The sequence below is a fragment of the Aspergillus uvarum genome (assembly GCF_003184745.1).
Source record: "Aspergillus uvarum CBS 121591 unplaced genomic scaffold BO82scaffold_60, whole genome shotgun sequence".
Lineage (NCBI taxonomy): Eukaryota > Fungi > Ascomycota > Eurotiomycetes > Eurotiales > Aspergillaceae > Aspergillus > Aspergillus uvarum.
In genome coordinates, this window is record NW_020291357.1 from 45115 (window position 1) to 59576 (window position 14462).

Here is a 14462-nt window from a genome sequence, read left to right on the forward strand (position 1 = left end):
CGCTCTGGATGTACGGTCGTGGTCATTGCAATAAATTCAATAACATTGGTGGCGCAACAGATGACGTATTTTGATAAAGAATTCGATTACCATCTCTCATTCTGTTCAAGCGTAAGTTATGTATTGCGTGCTTTAACCCTGCTCACTATCACTGAAAAAGGAGATTAAGAAACTGTGCCTGCTTAACCACTCGAAGAGGTATAGTGCGGCGCAGCCCCTTGCATTTTTGGGCAGCCCGCAGCGGCCGCGAAATACGAGTGATTCGCCCAAATATCAGGCTTTGAGAGCCGAATCCCTGCTGGAAAAAGGTGAGCAGCCATTTTCAAGCCTTCTAAGTCCAAGGGAACTAGGCTCATTCTTTGCTCTCAAGCGGGGCAAGGCTGGCCAGCAACGTGGTTTGCGACGAATGGGCAACGGTGCTATCAGAGATCCACGATCCTTCTAGTCGGCATGTGTTTGTCGGCAATGGTGGAAGCAGGTCTGTGCCCTTTGGGTTGAACCTTTATCCTGGTAACAGATATAATCTGAATACCTTTGTCGTGTTGAGGTTCAGCCTGTTCTGACAGAAACAGGCATGCGTAATAGGTACCAGATAGTCGGGTGAACCGATTCTAGATACATCTACTGCCTGCGCTCTGACCTCAGTAGTATTGTGTCCAGTAGATAAGGTTCTTATAGCAGAACAAAGGTCAACTCGTCTAGGTAGTAAGCTAAAGAGTATAAATCTATGCTTGCTCATCCACGTATCATCTGCCATCAAGTATGAAGACACGAATAACAGCCTCAGATCAGCTTTACTTTATCACAATCAAAATCCTTACATGTCTTTTCTGTCGTGCAACTTGACAAAATTCACGTCTAATCATCTGGTCCACTTGTCAAGCCAATAAGGATGGAGGCAATTTCGTTTCTATTGTCAGAAGAGGATCTATTTCGCAGGAAGACCAAGGTGGAAGGGATGCTCGGCTATAAATTTCAGATTGATGAGACTCGTTTGATAGAGGCTCTCACCGCGCCTGGTGCTGAGGGAGAGGAGCGACAAGGGAATCGATACTTGGCAGATTTTGGGCTTGATACTATCCGTTCCTGCATTGCTTTTGACGGGTATCAAAAGAAGGATGTTAAACCAAGTAAGTTCTGACGCTTGACTTCTAGTTGATCGAGTAATCATTCAATGCACTGTAGGTAATACTGCCAGCTTGAAACAACGGATCTGTAGCTACTCTCATCTTCAGGAAGTGGCTGAGCGTACGGGCTTCGACGAATGCATCATCTATAATCCCCGATCAGGGAAAGGTCGACCTGTTGTTGTTGGGAAGGCTCTTGCAGCAGCCATCGGTGCTGCGCATTTAGATAACGGTTGGAACTATGAACGAACGCTAAGTATCATTCATAAGCTGGGGTGAGCCCCTAAGAGAAACTTCCCCTGAGGAACACGCTTGTACTAACATTCTCCTAAGATTGATGACTGAAAACGACAATGGTGTTGATCCTCAACTCCTGGGAGTGCAGTCCGAAGTTCCATCCGAGCCGAATGTTACTGACATGTCAGTTGCAATGAATGAGGCCATAGTACAGATCGTTGACTATTCGGCCACTTCTGTCAATGGAAATGAAGAAGACACAGATGCTTCTGTTGTCACTGGAGCTGGAGACGATGTGCATTTGGCTGCTCTCCCAGCTAATGGAGCTCAAGAGACCCCCCTTTCAGAAAGCTCCGGGCATCCGAGCAAGAGGGAGAATGGCAATGTGCCTCAGGATTCCGACACCAATATGCCGACAAAGAAACGCCCACAAAAGGAGGACAGTCGTCTTACGGCTTATTTGGAATGCGAAGAAAGTAGGTGCGCAGATCTCGACTGGCCTTTTCCAACTGAAACGTATTATACCGAAAATATCCAAGTAGCTCTCAGAAGTCAAGCTAAATCTCGCAATCTGATAACCTGTCAGAGGTTAATTCTGTGTGTTGGAAGCGCAGAATCTCTCATCACTCTACGAGAGGCAATTAGGTTTTGGCGCGAAGATGCCAATCAGAGCTTAGGGCTCCCACTGCAGGCGTTGACAGCGAGCGACCTTTTAGGACTGATTGAGAGCAATGCAGAAACCATCTCTTACCACCTGATACTGCAGAGATACTACATCTTGGAACTTTTTCAAAAAAGTGGTGGAGCCGACACGCCATCTTGTACGGGATTCCTAGTTGTGGACTATGATGGGAACAACGTCAACAGAAGGCCAGGCAATCCCGTGCATAGCATGGACACAGATGTGTCCAAGAGAATACTCCAGGAGGTGGAGCCGCTGCTTGATGGAAATTCTCCCGAATACAAGCACAGACTCGAGACCATCAAATCACTTCGGGCTCTGGGCATGAAGTATCACACCTTGACCTCCAACTTCGGCCCAGGAATCCTAGCCTTAATACCATCCAGCGAGCATATTGGACAGATTGGGGTGACGATTTCGGCTTCTGAGTAGGTACAGCAGAAGAAAATTGCGGAATATCCTATTAACATCTTGCTAGTATTTCGCGAGTTTCAATTTCTCTTTTCAAGAGGGTCATCGGCATCTTGAATGATACCCAAGGAATGGAGCTGAGGAGTCTTAGTCAAGTTGTTTGGGACAAACTGAAAGACATGCTAGTCCATTCAGGAAACCCAGGCGGAAGAAGACTTTGGTTAGAGACTATCGAGAGCAGTGATTTGCTCAGATTTCCAAAGAACTCGCCAATCCTAGCACAGCTCTTTGACTATACTTGAGAGATACGTGCTGTTGCAAACAGCACCATTGTCACTTGCTGGTTAGTCATGGTAATCTCAGGCCGGCAGTACTACTCGGGAGTGAATGAGTTACATGTGAGAATGAGATTCTTTTCGTTAGAACTAGACATATGACAAAGATCAAGAGGTGAAAATTCATCGTCTTGAGTAAAATCTCTCTTGCACAGTGCAGTGTCTGTGATTCGAAGCAATGTGGTCGCCAAAACCAAGCAAGCTCGGTCAAATCGGAGAGGCGGTAATTTCCGTGGCTTCACACAAGCCGCCGGAGTAGGATTACAATTAATACACCCCCGTTCGCTTGAAACAAAGAACTTTGAGTTATTGAGACACATCGAGGAGTCGTGAGACTCCTCCACATTCGTCATAGTCATCAATTAGAGGAAGAAGGAAAGGTTATTATACCGCAGGGGAGTACTTCAAGTATTACAGAGCCGTATTTAACCATTCATCCGAATAAAGGATCGTGCAAAGGACACTGCGGGTAAATAAGCAGACCAAGGATCCAGAGAGTCTCTTCCCAAGTAAAGGTTCAATGTCTTGATTTCGGTTGAAAAAGAAATATGCGGGGGCTGAGGTAAGGGGAGGTCAACAGGTGCTTCCATAGCATCAAGCATTCCCGACGTAGAAACAGATGACTGTCTCTAGAATTGTATCCTACTGTCTAACAAGTTGTAGATCTTGGAATCTCTCCATACCCCGCTAGGTAATGTTAAAATGTAGTCCACTGTACAGACTTGGCCTTGACCGCTCGAAATCATACAGTGTTGCTCTTCCTTGCGACATGCATTTCTTCCTGATTCTTGGCAGCGAAGACGATTATTCTTAAGTATTCAGACGTATATTTAACGTACGACCGGCCTTCCTTGTGCAACCTCAGTTCATGATTTCTGACGCTCACGCACTACTATTCCAAGCTACAACCAGAAGACAACTATAACATGGCTTCGAAGGCCAGGCATTCACAATCCTCGGAGCCGGAACCGTCCGATCGTTCGTTCCACTCTATCTTCAGCGACGACATGCGAAAATGTCACAACCAACTCTTGGGATATAACGACTCTCACCAAGAGCTCAAAGAGCAAAACATCTCTTCCATCATTATGACTGGCATATTTAAGGGATTCACGAAGGATATCGCATCGCTTGTTCCTCAATTCGGTCTACTAGCAGGCGTAAAAGATGTTAGGTATCCTGCTCTAGCAGATGACCCCCGCCTGTTATTTAATGTCACTCCTCCATCGAGCACGTTTATTTGCGGTTCCCAGGGTTCTGGCAAAAGTCATACCCTGTCATGCATGCTAGAGACCTGTCTAATCTCATCCAAAGCTGGATATTTGTCAAATCCTTTGACGGGAATGGTCTTTCACTACGACACCTTCATTAGTGACCTCATGGGATCACCGTGTGAAGCTGCCTTTTTATCGTCAAATCCCGATGTGGAAGTGCGTGTCTTATGTGCACCAACGAATTTGCATGCTATCAGAGTATGTAGGGTGCCAGAACGTTTCAGGAGAGGTTTAGTGCTGACTGAAGTGTTCTAACAGGGTGCCTACTCAAGACTCAATGTCACAGTGTCTGCTCTAGAGATTGATCAAAGAGATCTCAATACCAAGCGAATGCTAGATCTGATGGCGGTCGGACAAGACGATGGCCCAATGCCCTTGTATATGCACACGGTAAAGCGTATACTTCGGGAGATGCGGATTTTGCAGCAAGAAACAAAAACAGCGTTTAGCTATAGTGGTTTCAAGAAGAGGCTTCTGAATTCGCCATTGACCCCTGCTCAGCTCGAGCCACTGAAACAAAGGCTAGACATGCTTGAGAGCTTCATGCCACGGTCGCAAACCAGAACTGGTATTGATACAAGCCATTCTGTCTCAGCAGGAACTGATTGGAAGCCAAAGGTCAGTATGTGTGGACCAAAGACAATATCATCTCAACCTCGTCCAGCTTGCCGCATTGACTGACCTACAAGCCAGCCCCGCCGCTTGACAATTTTGGATCTGTCCTGCCCATGTATCTCGCCAGACACAGCATGCTCCCTGTTTAACATTTGCCTGGGCATATTTCTTGAACAAGATTCTCACATCGGGAAGGTTGTTGCTCTAGATGAAGCCCACAAGGTATGCGGTCAATCTGGAAGGTGTCTTCTTTGTGAAATGTACTGATAGTATGTAGTATATGAACAGCTCCATTGAAGCTCGTGGCTTTACTGAAACGCTGCTATCGGCAGTCCGGCTCCAGCGACATCTCGGCATCCGTATGATTATATCCACACAAGAACCGACAATCTCGACAGCACTCTTGAATCTGTGTTCAACAACCATTGTACACCATTTTACCTCCCCGGAATGGTTACGTATTCTTCATAAGCACCTAGCCGGAGCTAAAGAAGATGTTGTGGAGAAACTTCAGGCAGCTGAATCGAACAACTCGTCTACGGCTTCCAACACACAGCATAATTTATTTGACAAGATAGTGAGCCTGCGAGTTGGTGAGGCCATGATATTCTCGCCAAGTGCAATCACCCGAGTAACTCGAGCTGATGAGGATGGTACGCTTTCCTTTGAGCGTCTTGGCAACGGCAACCTCAAGGTCAAAGTAAGGCAGCGACTCACGCTTGATGGAGGTCTTAGCGTACTGTGCCGCTGAAGGAATAGCTCACCTCAATGACAAATTAGGCGAGAAGGGTATGGTACTGGCATTGACATGGAGCAGTCCAGAATTATGGTGGCCATATAGTGTGTGGGTGAGGCGAAATTCTACACAAAGGTTGTTATAAACGGATGGATTCATGCTACTCAGAATGAGGATGAGTTTTTAAATCGGTAGCGCTACTTATTCCTCTCTATTTTACTACATGTTATCATGGCCTTCCAGATAGACTTTGTGCTGCTAAATCGAAGCATGATTTCCTCTTGCTTTTCTAGGTATATACGCCAAACTAGCGAACATAATCTCAGCGCTGGTGGCCCATTTCAGCGTCTGGAAACCTTATGCGTCCTGCTGGATACTCCGGCTGCTACCAATGACTGTTTCTGTTGGCCAACTAGCCTATCTCCCCAGCGTATACAGAGTTCATACAATGTTCACCCGCGGTGATGACAACGGGTTAGCTGGTTCCTGGAAGGTTGTTTTCTGTTGCTTCAGGAGAAATGCTACCCATGTCACAGATAATCCTCTCATTGTCGGGCGAAGGACAAGGCTGGCCCACTGAGTTGAGCTAAAACAGCCTCAGACAAGGTATGCCAATCATTACAGTTTACTTTGTCTTCGCGCGGGGTGCTGCCCAATAAAACTATCTAACAGGCTACTAGCGCGGAAGGGGGTAGAAATTAGCGCGAAGAGGGGTTAGAATGCCAACACTTGCTATGACTCCACTCGGGCTGTGTGTCCCAGCATCAGTTCCTCCCTGTGATTCTGATGGTTGGCGTTTATCAAAATCTAGAGTCATCCCACCCCCTCCGAGCTGTTACTCTCGAGCTGACAAGGCTGTCTCGCCTGTTGGGCGGGGTTATGAGACTGCGCCGCAAATGCCTGAGCATGTACGGGGTGGGTATAAAGGCGAAGAAAAACGAGGCTGCCCCCTTCTTTCCTTCTTATCCCCAAGTTTGATACTCTTGCCATTTAGATTCATAGTCGTATTTGTCTTTCATACCACCACCACCACAGGAGCTCGGTCTAAAATCGCAAGTTTAGAGCTGTCCCGCACCCAACATACAATTCAACAGTCATTGCTCCTTTTCCGGCTCATTACTCCGACAGTGACACCATGAAGGGGTTACTTCCCGTTATCTGCACCAGCCTATTGGCATGCTATGTTCAGGCTGGACCGGCAGCATACGGGATCTGCCAAGCCGGCTGCGCATCTGTGGTCACAGCTTGCTACGCAGCAGCAGGCTGTACTTGGGGAGCAACTCTTGGGGCTACTGCGCCAGCATCCGTCTTAGCCTGCAATGGTGCCTTTGGAATCTGTCAAGGTGCATGTGCCACTGCACTACTGGCACCAACCTTATAAGGTGCGGGAATTGTACGTTCTACATTACTCTTTCTCGTACTTTGCATCTTAACTCGTCCAGTTTCGAAGTCTCTTCAAGACCGTCGGTTGGGGCGAGAAGATAGGTTCCATCAACCTTCAGTCTCGAAAGGGGTTTTGGCAGAATTACTAAGATGGGCTTGCTGATCTCGCGGAGACAGCCAATCTGCTCTAGGGGCTCTAGTGCGAATGTGTTGATGCAATTGTTCTGTGTTACTTTCTGTTCTACTCCAGAATCGAGTTCCTAAAGCTTGTCTTCCTTACTTCCTGTAATGTGAAGGTTCCTCATTTCGGTGGTGATCCATTCGCTCAGGTCCTCTCTCTGACGAGGCTGGAGATCATGGAAACTTGATTCCGAGTCACTCGGCCTGAGGCAGCCTGCTGGTTGAGTGACATTATCTCTCCGGCGAACATCTGCATCAGATTCCTTCCAGTTGCTAATAAAGGCTTGTGCTTGGGCACGTGTCGTGAAGCACTGATAACATGCATGCGGATACCCATTGACTTGTGGTTCAGCATCCCTGATTTGATGCTTGTGAGTGACCTTGACTCGATCCTTCAAATTCATGGAATACGTACTCCCAGGAGAGATATACACCTGGTTTTCGACCAAGGGCCACTGCATAAAATTTCCCTCGAGAGAATTGAGGACGAGTCTCTTTGGGGCATTCGTGAATCACCAATCTAGGCTTGTCTATTCCTTTGGCATTCAAGTACTTCTGGGCTTCAGATAGAGTTACGAAGCCCTCGAAGATTGAATGGCAGCCAGTAATATAGGGATGCGCATCTCCCCTAAATTCAAAGATCAGTGGGAGTTTAATGTCTTGCTCAAGTTCGAATTACCAAGAGGAGAATATCGTAGCTTCGGCAACCCGTCCGGAAACCACTGCATAATATCTCTTCTTTTCCTTTTTCATCACTGACAAGTGATACAACAAGACTGAAGTATGGTTCAATAGAAGTCAACCACTCAGCATTGGACGTCTAATTGATAGTGCTCCCTATCAGTGCGAGAAATTGTGTAAGATGATCATCGACAACTTTAGTTACCTGCGCGGATTTGTGGGGGTTCTTAAATCCTGCCGTGAACTACTTTCTGCCTGGCAATGGTTGCGTAGGGTGGCAGTGGTTCGTATTTGACCCGTTGGAAAGTTTGGTGTTAAGCGCCAAAGCGTTGTCGCCTGATTTCCTAAACTCTGTTGAACCTGAACCACTCGGAGTAAGAAGCTGTAGTATCTTGCATAGCATGCATGAATGACTTCTGCGCGAGGGCTCACGACTCGCACCAGTTCAGAAGACTGTTCACTGTCCGTCAGGGGAGAAGATATTCGTCATGGTATACATAATCAGTGACGGCAACCCGAAGCCAACAATGACTACCTGAACCGTCCGGCATTAGAACATTGCAAGCACCTCCGACCCTTGGTCATGCCACTCAAATATAGAGAGGCTTACGTTGTATTCAAGTTTCAGGATTGAGATTGTCTCTAAACTCACTCATGACATCCAGGAATGCGGGATGAATTGATGGTAACAGAACCTGTGGAGGGAAAGCAGGGGCAGCCAAGTGTAATTGATCACTATATTAACGTAGTACGGTACGGAGAGATAAATGGCAAATACGGGTATGATCCTTGCCGCCAGTAAGATGCCTTGAGAGGGGGTAAAAGAGGAACATCTGCTCGGCGGCTCGCTGTCACGGGCGCGGCCCGGTCCAGACCGCTCACAGACCCCCGCCCCGCCTACCCCGCCTACGCGCCGCGAAAATCCTTATTGCGCCACCACTTTTGTAGTGTCGGAGGACACCATCAATCACTGCGTTTAGTCAACTTTCATATCTCGGGTGAAATACACACTTTCTAGGCAATCTTGAAATTCTACTTTACGCAATACAGAGTTCATGATAGTAGGAGGAAAGGATGATATTGAAAGTAGAATTAAGGCGCCAGAGGAAGCGTTGCGGCTGCATACAAGACTGATAAGACCGACCATTCGAACAAATTCACAAGAAAATGAAACAATTCTCAATGCCTGCCCTTGTAACCCTTGCCTTTCTTCTTTGACTTGCTTTGCCCATAGCTGTCATACCACTGCGGAGAAGCCTCGTGTGACGCCTGCTCGTACTCCATGTTCGAAGGAGCTGCTGGAAACTGGTCATACTCCTCTTTCTGCAAAAATTCACCCTCAAGGTCAGAAGTGAGTATCGCGGGCGGTTCGTCGACTTTTGCATCTCCTTCGCATTGGTCTTCGGAATTTTTATCCTCTGGGCTTGCACGAGCATCTGAGACATCATGATCCGCAAACTGCAGAAGCTGCAACGAAGAATCACGACTGTCCCAAGACTTCTCCTCAAAAGACCGTGTATCTTTGACCTGCTCAGTGTCTATCCCACGATTACCAACAAACCGTCGGCATGTTTCCAAGCCATTCTTAAGGATTTGTTTGTTTCTGTTCAGTTGCTCCCGGAGTGTACGAGTTTCTTCAGATTCGCCGGCGATGCGCGACACCAATGTAGGCTTCATTTCGAATACCTTGACGGGTGTGAAGATGGAAGCCAGGGACCGAATCAGCTTGACTTCTACTACTTCCACCGCGATGTCGTCGATAAATCGTTTCAATGCCATCTACGGAGAAATAAAGATTAATCAGATGAGCAGAATAGGGATCAAAAAGCATTTTGCCGTACCTTGTAATAAGCAAGCATGCAATCCAAAGCTTCAGTCGAAGCTAGTCTCATCATATCAGGCTCACGGCACTGGAGAAGTGAGTTAAGAAGATCCTGTAGGCGGTATACTCCATCAAGGCTGCATGGCGTCTGTAGATCGTCAACTCCAAAGTACTGCTCGATGAGGCCCGTCATCTCGTCCTGCCGTCTACTAGCACGGATCTTCTGCAGTGTGTCCGTGAAATAATGATTGTAGGTGATCGGATGGCCTTTTTGATGGGTTTCGAGGAGCTCTTCAAATCTTCTGATCAAGATCTCCCGCAGTTCGTCCAGTGCAGGTGAGATGACTTCAGCAAAAAGAACAATCGAAGTCGCTTCATCCGAGATGTGACCTATCAAGAGCGACAAAAATCTTTGAGATGCACGCCAGGTCGTGAGAATATGCTCGCGTGTTATAACCTCCCAAGGACGACATTGTTCCACGAATAACTCCCCGACAATCATAGGATTAAATGTGCCGGGAAGTTCCCGTCCTCGTGTCTGCCTCATAAGCTCCTGAATGTGATCGATGAAGCCGCTTCTAGTAACTGAGACCTGTGTTTGAGTGAGGAGCTCCAACTGACTGTCATTATCTCTGATTTTGCGGTAGTTGCCTCGTCTGTTGAGACGATCCGCAAAGGCCTCGTTCAAGTTCTGGATTACAGCGCGAAGCCGCCTCTGGCGTCCCGTTGTGGATTGATTGTCTTCGAAAAACGTCTCGTTGTAGGTGCCATCCACAGCAGCCTTGATTAGGGATTGGAAAGATTGGCTGATGTTTATCAGGTAGGACTTTTGCTCATCAAGCGTGGCCCGCGGCTTACCGAGCTTCCTTAATTGCAGCGTGCATTCGTCCTCCTTTGCTTCAATCTCCTTGATAAGACTTGGAAGCTCGGCCGCAATCTGTCGCAACAGTAACTTGCTGAGGCGGGGTCGCAGCGAGGATATTCCAACCAACGACGCTGGCATCTCTGCCCAGGCTCCCCTGGAAAAAAAGTCCCGCTCCTTTTGATCGCGTTCCGCGAGTGTCCCAGTCCCCTGGTCACTGTCCATATTCCGAAGCGTATGCCAACCCAGCCGGAATTCCACGTCCCTATTTTTCGCTAGTGATATGAACATCCTTTCGCTCTCTGAATTCGCGACCAAAGTATCGGGCTTCGTAATGACCCCTAGGGTTCGATTGCCCGATTTATCAGCGTCCCTTGCCAGCCGGAGCACGATCTGGTTGGCGTAGTCATTCTTTGCTGAGATTACTGCTAATATAATGCTGCGTGGCTCTTTCATGTAGGACTGAACCACATCTTGGACCAACTGAACATCCGCAGCAGATTGTTGTTTTGTCTCAGAGTGAATGAGTCCCGGAAGATCGACGATGGTCAGGTGCGGCCTGTCAGGCCCTGACACCTCAACCCGTAATAGATCATTCGAGAATGCTTTGCCATGGGTAGATATACCCATAGCAGCTTTGGCATTATCGATCAGTCCAGGAAGCCCATCGAAGCCATCAAGCTCCTCGCAAAAGCTACCCAGTGATTGTTGCTCGGATTCGCTGCGCGAGTGATGAGGTACAATAGACACCCTGACCCCGACGTTGGCGTCCTGGCGGAGCACAAGCTCTGTCGGGAATCGTGTACAGAGATTGCTTTTGACGGGAAAAGAAACTCCGGAGATAGCCTCCAGCACAGAGCTCTTCCCTGATGACTGGTCGCCACATACAATGATCTGCGGTAAAGACACGAAATGGCTAATGCCCTGGGATCGGAGGGTGTCAATCGAGTTCAAGAGATCAAGTTGCTCCTCAGTACATAGGCTATCCAGAGCTCTAGATTTAAATTCTCTGAGCACCATATTGGCCGAATGTAAGGATTGATGAGTCTTTTCGGAATCAATGAATCAATGAATCAAGTAGAGAATGAAGTTATGGATCCTATAGAAGCAAGATGGCCACTTGTATTTATAGTCGAATCTGGCCACCAGTACTCAGGGAACTATGGCATCGAATTCGTCTAATCTAGGCTCCTCATTCTACATGGGCCTCTTTGCGTTGGCGCCAAGACGAAAGCAAGGAGCATGGCATGCATGAGTGTTATCTACTCTTGACAAAGCTCATTCGCAAAACAAAGGAAAAACTCACTTGAGATAAAGGAACCGGATGAGGAAAAAAGGAAAGACACGGATGTTGCTATCTTCTGGGTTTTTGATTTGCTTGCGTTGTTTACTTACCAGTCGTTACGGTCGATTCACCCCATTTGTTATCTTGAAGACAATCTAGTAGCCTTGATGAATGTGTGTTGGTCCGACAAGAATGCCAGGCTCACTGCTTCGCATCGAGGAGGAACCGGTCCCTGGCCTCGTAGAAACCGAATCCGCGGGAGCTTGCACGTAGCACGTATGCATGGCTCTTCACGTCGTGCAGCTTAGGTGCGCGATGTACCTCATCTGGACAGAAACGTCTGCAATAGGTCGTTTGACAGCTGGAGCCACTTGATTTGTCATTGGATTCGTGGTGTTCCCTGCTGCAAAGTAAGATCTCTTAGGGGTTCGTCCAAACTATTCGTCGGCGAGAGAGCTACTTACCAGAACAGTGATTAGTATCATTCCAAGCACAGAATGAATCCTGTCGTTCCCAGCAAACTTCTTACCTTTCAAGCCAGGTAGAAAGTGCTCTTGTAATGGCAAGGGAGGAAAGCCAAGGCTCAGCATGTTAAAATGCACGTTAGAAATTTAGTGCGGTCTGCCTGGGATCGTATCCAAAGTACTGCCAGATTAGGAAGTTAAGCAGGTTTGTCGCTGTAACCACCAGAATAGGAATAGTCTGGTCGTGGCCAGGAACCTCCAACAATACACCAATTTCCAGTGATAGGTCAATTTGTCCAATCATAAATACACATGACCTGCAGGAGACACATTCTCCGCTCAGAGAAACAGATGCTAAGAACAAGCATGACGATGCACTTGAGATTACTTTCGAGAACTAAGTTATGTGATACATATTTTCACCAGCCAATGCAATACATCGCATTCGCGGGAATACCGTGATCTTACGTAAATAACGGTAAGATACTGTAGATACTGTTTTACAACAGAACCGGAAATGACAGGCTTGCATTATCTGGAGAACCGAGCTCTAGATATGATACCACTATTTTACCATATCTCTGCGAAGATGATTGTCCACTTATATATCAGCTTCTAGACAAGTATTTTAAGTTGCGGCACATGTATCCCGTGAGGTTCTAGTCATCATGAAAATAGCATTGGAACATGTTTCACTCTCAGTCAGTCAATCATTTTGGAAATAAAAAATGGCTGGATACCAGCTTTGTTTCCACGTCATAGGGCAGTTTCTACAACGTAGGTACTCCGAGATTAAAACCAAGGCCCTGGATCAGAATCATGGCTCAGATCCCAATGGATTACCAAATCTGGCGGCAAGACAGAGCCAACATCACCTCCAGGAATTCGAATGTTCAGAACTCCCTCTTCGTCCTTCTTCTCATTATTGTGCTCAAGTTTAAGCTTCCTATCCTTCATGTGACAAGCAAAAGATGTTATCATCTGCAGTAAAGTAGCAAATCTCTGCAAACTTGGTTGTTGAGCATCTTCCTATTGCTCCAGGTCCTCTCGCACGTCTAGGACTCGAATGTCTTCAAACCTCCCAGCATTATGACATGCAAGCAGGAATCTGGGAGTCTGTCTGATCCACAGCCGAGGGTGCATCTGTTCCTGAAGAATTTCGAAGTCGTGTGTTTTGCCAGAACGTGTCTTCAAGTCAAAAATTGCGCACTGGGGACTATGGCGACCGCATTGGGAAATTTCCAAAGCACTTGACCTCCTGTCGTCGGTGGTAACTGGAGCCTGGTTGGTTGAAATCGTAGCCGCTGCGATGGAAGAAAGGAGATCCTCAGAATCCATGTGTTTTTCGCCAGGGGAGGAATTCTCCTGGGCAGCAATACCAGGTTCAGGGATCAAATCGGGAAGGAAACCATCGGCTTCAAAGCGCACTAAGACATTCATGTTGGCGAACTGATAATTGATAAGTCGCTGGTGGGATTCTGACTCCCAAGCATCTTTGTCCCAGGGCGAATTCTCCATTCTAATTAAGAAAACTGTGTGTCCAATGGCCTCGACTAGCATTCTAAAGGGAAGGGTATCACCGCGCGCAAATCTCAATATATTTCCAAGTGTGCTGCCACAACCCACAACATCCAAGTCCCCGACACGATAATCCGGTTTGTCCACCAGTTTCGCGCGGATCATCGGCTCCAACGGATATGTGGGATGCCTTGCCGAGTTCAAATCGCGAAAGTACTGACCGGAATCCACCGGCAATTGTTTGGGTTCGAGAAATGGTGTCTATTTTGAAGGCTCGCCTAATCAGAGTCAATTGAGGATTGTTGAGTAATAGTTGCTGGAATGGCCGAAAAGAACATTTTACCAGGAACGATTATTCCACGGCCTTCACGGACCCAACTGTAAGATGTTAAATACTGCGTATTGGTAATTCGAGAAGGAGTGTGAGATTCGACTGCGTCTTCTTGCAGATCGTTGTAATCGATTGTGGCAACAATCTCCCCTAGCGGTGGAGGTGCAGCGCGTGGTGCTGGGTCTCTCTGAGCCTCGCCACCTCTCCGCTGACCTCTGCCTGAATGGCGCACATTTGATAGGTGAGTTAGAGCTTACGCATGCTTCGAAGCCTGCATCCTAGGGGCTTTTCGTATTCCTCCTCACTGCATGTCTTTAGTGATCACAGCTTGATGCCTTCGAGATGCCCAGCGAGGGGGCCGTCCAACGCTAGCGATCTGCTAAGCCCCCACCCGACTGTTTCCCTTTCCATCTGCTCTCTCTTGCATATCACAAACAAAAAGCCCCCCCCCCTCCCATTCTTCCATGTATTGTTTAATCTTTTGGCCTTCGAAATTCTCATCTTCTATTTGACATAGAG

The 14462-nt window shown here is 47.4% G+C and overlaps 6 protein-coding genes across 6 annotated transcripts; 3 read left to right on the forward strand and 3 right to left on the reverse strand.

Annotated features, from left to right (window-relative positions):
• Positions 1-892: 892 nt before the first annotated feature.
• Positions 893-2759, forward strand: BO82DRAFT_343412 (uncharacterized protein; the record flags this gene model as incomplete). Its single annotated transcript, XM_025633619.1, has 5 exons — positions 893-1130; positions 1186-1402; positions 1461-1659; positions 1759-2474; positions 2525-2759. The coding sequence occupies 5 exons, from the start codon at positions 893-895 to the stop codon at positions 2757-2759; spliced, it is 1605 nt and encodes a 534-aa protein (XP_025488247.1).
• A 1121-nt stretch (positions 2760-3880) lies between these two features.
• On the forward strand, positions 3881-5609 carry BO82DRAFT_343416 (uncharacterized protein; the record flags this gene model as incomplete). Its single annotated transcript, XM_025633620.1, has 4 exons — positions 3881-4264; positions 4325-4684; positions 4760-4903; positions 4959-5609. 4 exons carry the CDS (start codon positions 3881-3883, stop codon positions 5430-5432), a joined length of 1362 nt encoding a protein of 453 aa, XP_025488248.1. The 3' UTR covers positions 5433-5609.
• A 602-nt stretch (positions 5610-6211) lies between these two features.
• Positions 6212-6799, forward strand: BO82DRAFT_357645 (uncharacterized protein; the record flags this gene model as incomplete). Its single annotated transcript, XM_025636075.1, has 1 exon — positions 6212-6799. Exon 1 carries the CDS (start codon positions 6553-6555, stop codon positions 6796-6798), a length of 246 nt encoding a protein of 81 aa, XP_025488249.1. The 5' UTR covers positions 6212-6552.
• A 194-nt stretch (positions 6800-6993) lies between these two features.
• Positions 6994-7852, reverse strand: BO82DRAFT_357647 (RNase H1/viroplasmin domain-containing protein). Its single transcript, XM_025636076.1, has 3 exons — positions 7660-7852; positions 7396-7608; positions 6994-7337 (listed from the first exon to the last, which is right to left on the reverse strand). The coding sequence occupies exons 1-3, from the start codon at positions 7731-7733 to the stop codon at positions 7061-7063; spliced, it is 564 nt and encodes a 187-aa protein (XP_025488250.1). The 5' UTR covers positions 7734-7852; the 3' UTR covers positions 6994-7060.
• A 988-nt stretch (positions 7853-8840) lies between these two features.
• BO82DRAFT_422743 (putative dynamin GTPase) lies at positions 8841-11365 on the reverse strand (the record flags this gene model as incomplete). Its single annotated transcript, XM_025640221.1, has 3 exons — positions 8841-8984; positions 9039-9440; positions 9503-11365. The coding sequence occupies 3 exons, from the start codon at positions 11363-11365 to the stop codon at positions 8841-8843; spliced, it is 2409 nt and encodes an 802-aa protein (XP_025488251.1).
• A 1492-nt stretch (positions 11366-12857) lies between these two features.
• On the reverse strand, positions 12858-14027 carry BO82DRAFT_167039 (uncharacterized protein). The gene is made up of 2 exons (XM_025630311.1): positions 13956-14027; positions 12858-13890 (listed from the first exon to the last, which is right to left on the reverse strand). The coding sequence occupies exon 2, from the start codon at positions 13775-13777 to the stop codon at positions 13124-13126; it is 654 nt and encodes a 217-aa protein (XP_025488252.1). The 5' UTR covers positions 13778-13890; positions 13956-14027; the 3' UTR covers positions 12858-13123.
• Positions 14028-14462: the final 435 nt, after the last annotated feature.

Coding starts and splice junctions, on each gene's coding strand:
- BO82DRAFT_357647 (XM_025636076.1), bottom strand. CDS start 7,733: ATGAAAAAGGAAAAGAAGAGATATTATGCAGTGGTTTCCGGACGGGTT. Junction 7,609..7,659: donor GCTACGATATTCTCCTCTTG/GTAATTCGAACT, acceptor CTTTGAATTTAG/GGGAGATGCGCATCCCTATA. Junction 7,338..7,395: donor GGTGTATATCTCTCCTGGGA/GTACGTATTCCA, acceptor GCATCAAATCAG/GGATGCTGAACCACAAGTCA.
- BO82DRAFT_167039 (XM_025630311.1), bottom strand. CDS start 13,777: ATGATCCGCGCGAAACTGGTGGACAAACCGGATTATCGTGTCGGGGAC.